We start from the raw sequence: 7198 nt of genomic DNA, 5'->3' as shown, positions 1-7198 counted from the left end.
CTTAACTATTGTTTTTAATGTTGATCAATATATGCTTAACTATATTGTTTACAATGATGTGGAGGTTTGGTTCTACAATAAGTGAAGGAATAGGTATTGTTTACAGGAAAGAATGGATGAACATTGGCGAATGGAGATTGGGGAGAATTTGAGAAGTATGCATGTATGACAAAGGATTTGCTAAAGAAGGCGGTTCTATAGGACATGAATAAATCAGTCAGTCGGGATCTGGTGTATAATAAATGGATGGCTGAATGAAGAGTGAGGAGATCAAGGATATAGGTAGGTTTTTCTACTTTAAGAACTTGGAATAGGAAAACACCAAGGAGGTATTGCCTTCAGGAGGTTGGGTAGAGCCACTTCAACTCAGTATACCAGCAGGAGACTTGAGAGTTCCTCAGAAACCCAAAGATAAATCTTACGAAACAATTCATGAGTCTCTTCAGTCTCAACTTTAGACCTCCAGATAGCCCTCCATAGACCCCGGACCTTTGATGTTGTTATCGTCACTTGTTTATGTTACTCCCTCTTCCACCTTCCCACCAATACTCACTTCAGTTCTACTCTAGCCTCCTCACATTGGTAAGACTAAGCATTTCTCTCACCTGTACACTCCTTACGTGACATTTTTTTCCCTTATTTGAGCATTTCGCTCACCTGGACATCTCTTGTGTTCCTTATTTTAAATCCTGAGCTGAGACAAAAAGATCTTAAATCTTTAACAAAATCTGGATTCTTTAGCACCTGATGGAAGAACTACAATTTACAATTTCAGTTTTAAATTGCATTTAAAGTAATCGTACAGATTTTTGTTTCATCATAGGCTAGTTTTCCTTCAGGTCTGCTTTCCTCCGTTGTGTTTATCAGAATAGTACCTGGTAGAACATGGTTACCATCCTCTGAGATTTAGGGTGCCCCTCCTTACTCTCATCCTACCTAGTCGTCTTCCTTGTCAACTACCCTACCTTTATATAAAATGAATAAGCCTTCGGGACGAGCAGAATAGTTAAGAAGATAATCAACCCCGACATGTTAAGTACTATGAAAGGAAGTTCTTTTTCAGGACCAACGGTTATGCAAAGTGATTTGATCAGAATTAAGCTTAACCACCATGTTGTTTTCCTTCCAATTAAGTATAACCACTTTATACAGCCTGGGTGTACCAAAGGAGGGTCCCCCAACTCTTAAAACTTACACTTTTCATATATTACCTGATAAGATAATGTCAATAAAAATTTTGAAAATAAAAAGGACAATTAAACAAATTTAGGGATTTAAAAAACAAACTAATAATTTGAAAATATAATTTATATTATAAATGACTTATAAATATAAAGAGGAAAATATAAACAAATTTATTTGTTATAATTTAAATGCTTAGTAATTCTTATATCTTGCACATGCAGATGCATTTTGTTATACAACTAACAAATTCCTATAGCTAAAAACAGAAATGAACTGAGAGGGAAAATTTATTTAAATTAAAGAACATGGTGTGATTGGTATAACTTCATTTTAATCCAACTTTAAGATGGAAAATGTAATATAGACTTCTTAAATGGTGTTCTGTTAATCCTTTTTTACAAAGACAATTTAAAAGTGGAAATCCACAAAGACATAGATGTTAAAAAATTTTTTTTTAATGTAAATTTTGTAAGGACCTAGGCCAATCTATTTAGTTGCTAAAGTTAACTGAAGGCAGTATATTTACAAGTGCATAGCAACTTGGCTTGACAACAAATTCTTATTTGCTGAAGTTTTAAAAATGGAATTTACTTAAACCCTCATGGATTTCCACTCTTCAAATGGTATTATACAATCTTTAAATTTAAGCTTAAAAAGACAAACAAATTTTTATAATAAATGATTATTGGAATAAAAGCTTTCTCAGATTTTTATTTTCTTTTTTGGACATAGATTAGAAAAAACAAACAAATTAATGTATAACAAAACAATGCTGAAAGTAAAAATCTTTTTACTCTATTATGCACAGAGACCTGGTTATTATGTAAATCCTTATTTAATTAGCCTGCAATTTTTATTTTTAATGCAGTTGTCTTCCCAAATATTTGCAATTAAAACTCATTTCCATGTTAAATACTATTTTATATTTGTCCATATAAGAAAATATTTGATAAAAATAATAATTTTCATTTCAATTTAATATCAGATATTTATAGGACAATAAATAAAAGAAAAGTTGAACAGAGAACAGATCAAAAAAGGAATAAGATTCCTAATTATGAAAAAAATAGTTTTTAACTTATTCAAATATATTATTCTGCTCAATTCAAACAATCTTGAAAAAATTGTCTAAACAATAAAATCAATTTTTTTCGTATCTTTAAAATAGTTTATAAACCAAAGTATATTCTTGTACCTATTGCTTTTCGAAAAGTAGACTAAAACTTATGAAGAAGATGGTCGAGGGTGCAGTCTAACAGTCTAAAGTAAACAATAAATAGTAGTTAAATATTTTTTGTTTCCTTTTGACCACACCCCCCCCCCTCCTGACCATCTTCTTCATAGTTTTAAAAATACAATCAATTATTTAAATATATAATATATACATCAATAATTTTTATTTCAAATATAAAAATAAGAAAACAAAATGGATTTAAACTGGATATTTTAGAGTTTTTATTACATAAAAATCAGGTTTCTGTAATAATTGATAAATTATTTTTCAATTAATAGACAATTGCCATGATTTAACAATACCATTTCCTATAGCTATAACTCCATATAAGTGAGTCTACTTTATCGTCATTACGATAGTATAATTACGAGACAAAAAAAGATAGTTCAGTAATTTTTATTGCTGGAAAACATAAAAATTTCGTCCAATACATTCATTTATGAATTTGAATGTACCTACTTACACTCACTATAATAGTCATAATTAGTAAAATAAATTAAAATTTTTTGAAATGATAATCAAATCAAGTCTAAACTAATCGAGATTTAAATTTTTTTATGTACATTCATGGACTGACACCATAATATACACAATATTAATACAAGTAAAAAAAAAAAAGACAAAATTTTAAATAAATTATTTATATTTCATTGGGTAACTATACCAACAAATAATTAACTGTGTGTCATCATATACATCACATATATATATATTTATATATTTACAGTAATGTTTGTACTTGATAAATTGAAATTTCAATTCAAAATAAAAAAAAACTTTTTTTTTGTTTAGTTAATTAATTAATATTACAGTTGAACCTCAAGTGGGACTTCCATAAATATTTTTTTTAGAGGTAATCCATAATTTTTATAATTTCACAAAATATATCAGAATATTAATAAAAATTTTTATGTATATTGTTTTTGTTGCCTTGATAAAATTGAATTCAGGATTTATGAAAGCTGCACAGATGAATCATATGAAACATTTAGCGGAAGCATTACGAACTAAGAAAAACAATAAAAGATTTATTTTCAACTTCCTAAATTGTAGGTTTTTACTTCTTTCAATAAAAAGAATCCATAATTTGAAACTAGACAGCAATATTTTGTCATAGAAGGTATCCAGAAGTAGCATTTAAAAAAATTATAAAGATGACAAAGTTATCAGTTTTGTGTTAAGTATATTGTATTATATTTAAAAAAGAAATGTAATTAAATTGATGGTGCTTTTATCATTTAAGTTTGTTTCTTGAACATTAAAAATTTAAATGTAAATATTTTTATATTACAATATTTATAATAATCTTCGAATAAATATTTATGAGTGCCGATGAAAGAATCGATTTTTTTTTCTAGAAATCAAAATAACTACACATCTAATTTGTGTTATATCCATAGAGGTTCAACTGTAAATAGATGTTAGTACTATTTATTTTTATAGCAAATAAACTATAGAAACTAAAATAATCATCTTAAAATTCAATAATTGAATTCGCCAGGGAAGAGTAAATAACTTTTTTGATTAAAGGAAAAACACAAATTAAAAATGGATACTATGCTTTAAATGAGGTATAAATTTATTTGTACAATTGTATTGTAGAAGGAGATCGTCTCTTGTTTTATTTTATAAAATATCTCAAAAGTAACAGTAGTTTACTTCAAGTTACTTACTAGCTTAAACAATAAATTTTCATTTATTGTTATTATACTTTATTTTTTATAAAAAATGATTGAGCTTTTTTGAGATCTTAAATAAACTTATCATTCATAATTTTACCAAACTGGAATTATTAAAAAAAAAAAATTAAAATTAATACAAATGTCTAAAAAAGTTACCACAAGAAAAGCTTATTATAACTTTTATTTTTAAAGTTAAGTTTCATACAAACAATTAGGCCATAATTGTACGAGTTAAGAAAAGTGCCTACTAATGCAATTAAAAAAAAAAATGAATTCATGCAAAAAAAATATTTGACTGAGTATTATTAATCAGGGAAATAGCAGTATTGTTATGGAATATAACTTAAGTTAAAATGCATTGCGATATAAAGCTATTTCAACTAAAATTTATGTTCTTTATTGGTACGTACTTCAGGATGGTTTTTTGTATACTTCTTGTAAGTCAAAATTATACAGTAACACTAACAGACAGTTTAACAAATGTTGTATTCCTTAACATTAGACCAATTCCTAACTGTTATTTCCTAGATTAAAAAAGAAAAAATATCAGGTGGTTATTTAAAACCATAATTAAAAACTTCATATTCACATGTTAATTCTTCTCTTAAGAGTTCCAAATGAAAATTACATCAAGTTTTATGTTAAAAAAATTATTATTAAAAGGAAAAAGGTTTGTAATTAATTCACAAAATGTAAATTACTTTGACCGTCGACAATGTTTATGGTGATACCTGTTACTATCCCTCTGATAGGGGGCCTTTTCGTACGGTTTGTTTGATTCACCGCTACTATGTCTACCCTTTTGTTTAAAATTATTATTAGAATAATTATTCATATTACGACCTATCCCATCGTCACCTTTTTGGCTGGGATAAATATTTAAATAGTTACCAGGCATAGGTTGAGCCCATGCATTTCGTTGGCGGGAATTGTCGGAATTTGAGTCTCTATTTTTAGAAGGCCTCGTCGGTTGCATTGAAAGATCATTGTATCTCCTCCCAATCGAACCAGGGGCCCCTCTCAGACTCGCATTACTCCCAGAGTGATGTTGACCCGCACCTCTGGAATTCGCATTATTTTCAGATGGACGAGGACCGAGTCTATCTTTAATGTGCGATCTTGGAGGAGGACCTCTGTAGGGGGCATTTTGATAATTGTTAGCGCCTGCATATTTCAAATAAATAGTACGCCCATAGAGACTAATTTGATCCAACAGAGCGATTGCATATGGTACGGACTCTTCGTGTGTGAATACAATAAAGCCGAAATTCCTTGACACACCATTTACCTGCGGAATCCTCACATCTTCCAATGGTCCAGCCTGTTAACAAGTCATTAAAAAAATCAATAAAAATAACGATACTTATGACAAGAATTAAAATTCAATCATAGTTTTAAATAATCACATAAAATTGAAAAAGAATAATCATTACAAAAAAAAAAAGTGTAACATACTAAGAAAACAGGAACTAAGTATTAATAATGTAGTTTTAAAATCAATTTCAAGTCAATTTTTTTATGTTTTGCAGGCATGTAGAGAGCAACAGACAGACCCACAAACAATACCTATAGTAATCATCACAAGATAAACCAGATGAGTATTTTTACCTCACTTAGTCCCAACAGTCGGACTACTGGTACTAGTATTGGTAATGATGGAGGGGAACAAGCCCAGCAAGTGGGCCTATTGTATCTTTTTTCCGACCCTAAGACAAAAATGGAATAACTCTTATTATAACTTATTATTATTCCTCCATCTTGAATCTTTTTGACTTTCTAATGAAATTTAAAAGGGACATCCAATCTAAAGATAGAAGCCTCATTTTCTAGGATTTTAACAGAGCCTAGAAGCCTATATCTTAGTGACACTTTCCAGTTGCAATGATGATGTAGGGCAGTTTCCGAGGCCTGTTCATATAAGCGGCTGGTTTCATTAGTTTCAGGTTTCATCTGTCATGGCCCTATACATTTCCTCCACTCCTTGCCTGCTATCTTCCAAGTCCAGTCAAGGACTTCTTTACGCTGATGCCTTTTAGAGATGCCTAGGTACGATTAAGGCCCCATTTCATGGAAGGGTGCTCAGCCTCATTTCTAGCGAGCTTGTCAGCTTTCTTATTACCAGTGATTCCCTTATGTCCGGGGACCCACACTAACTTAAGATTCTTTGAGCTCGCCAATGACTCTAAAGCTTGTTTGCACTCTCTAACCAATGTATAGGTGACTTCAGGTGACTCAAGGACTTGAAGGGCAGATAAACTATCTGATAAGATAGTGATACCTGTCCTAAATCACAGTTGATGACTTCAGGGCATGTAGCTGCTGACAGAATGGCAAACACTTCTGCCTGGAAAACAGTCGAGTATTTGCCTAGTGGGAAAACCTCTGTCTCTCCTCTGTCTTTGGGTATAGGTAACTAATTTTGGTGTCCAGAGTGGGTATTTCATCTAGTGGTGGGGAGGGGTATTGTATATATCCTTTGGATCCTACTGACCATTCACACATGGGAAGCCCTGAGCAGGGCTATCCACCACACAATGCTTCCATAGTAGATTCTAGGTCTTACTATTGCTGTATAGGTCAATGCATAGCCATTGGGTTGAAACCCCAGGTAATGCCAACAGCTGTAGAAATGGGATTTCGAAAGTAAAACATTGATCATTTTTTATCAAATTAAAATTATAAATATATATCTTTGTATATTTTCAAATATAGTAGCTAAATCAATTATTAACTTCATTATATCTAGGTTTTGATCCTCAAATTCAAAGCTAAAATTATCTCTCCAAACGCCAGCCCCCCTTTTTTTTTTTTTGCATATTGATTGGTATTATTTATTTAGTTCTTTTTATTTGCTTCAAGGTAATTCATATTGTTAATATTGTGAATCTTTATTGAATTAATTAACTGGTATTATTTTATTTAATAATAGTGTAGGCTTTGAATAATGAAACGAAAGAATAATTAAAAAAAAAAGAAAATGGAGCGAGATATGGCAATGTCACAATTTTTCAGACCCCCTTCCTCTCTGATTTCATGAAATCGATTATAAATCAATGTACATTATCAAATATCAGAATACATACTCAAAGAAAGAATG

General features: G+C 30.2%; 1 protein-coding gene across 1 annotated transcript in view; it reads right to left on the bottom strand.

Annotated features, from left to right (window-relative positions):
• Nucleotides 1-1290: 1290 nt before the first annotated feature.
• The window catches only part of LOC106691078 (RNA-binding protein 7), an 8914-nt gene continuing 3006 nt past the window's right edge, over nt 1291-7198 (bottom strand). The window contains exon 3 of the mRNA XM_014436730.3: nt 1291-5422. Coding sequence (XP_014292216.1) covers nt 4799-5422 — 624 coding nt within the window. The 3' untranslated portion in view covers nt 1291-4798. The remainder of the gene's footprint in view (nt 5423-7198) is intronic.

Source organism: Halyomorpha halys, unplaced genomic scaffold (genome assembly GCF_000696795.3).
Source record: "Halyomorpha halys isolate HHAL.00 unplaced genomic scaffold, Hhal_1.1 Scaffold2066.1, whole genome shotgun sequence".
NCBI lineage: Eukaryota > Metazoa > Arthropoda > Insecta > Hemiptera > Pentatomidae > Halyomorpha > Halyomorpha halys.
Note: the sequence above shows the minus strand (reverse complement) of the source record. Positions and strands in the feature narration are given on the sequence as shown.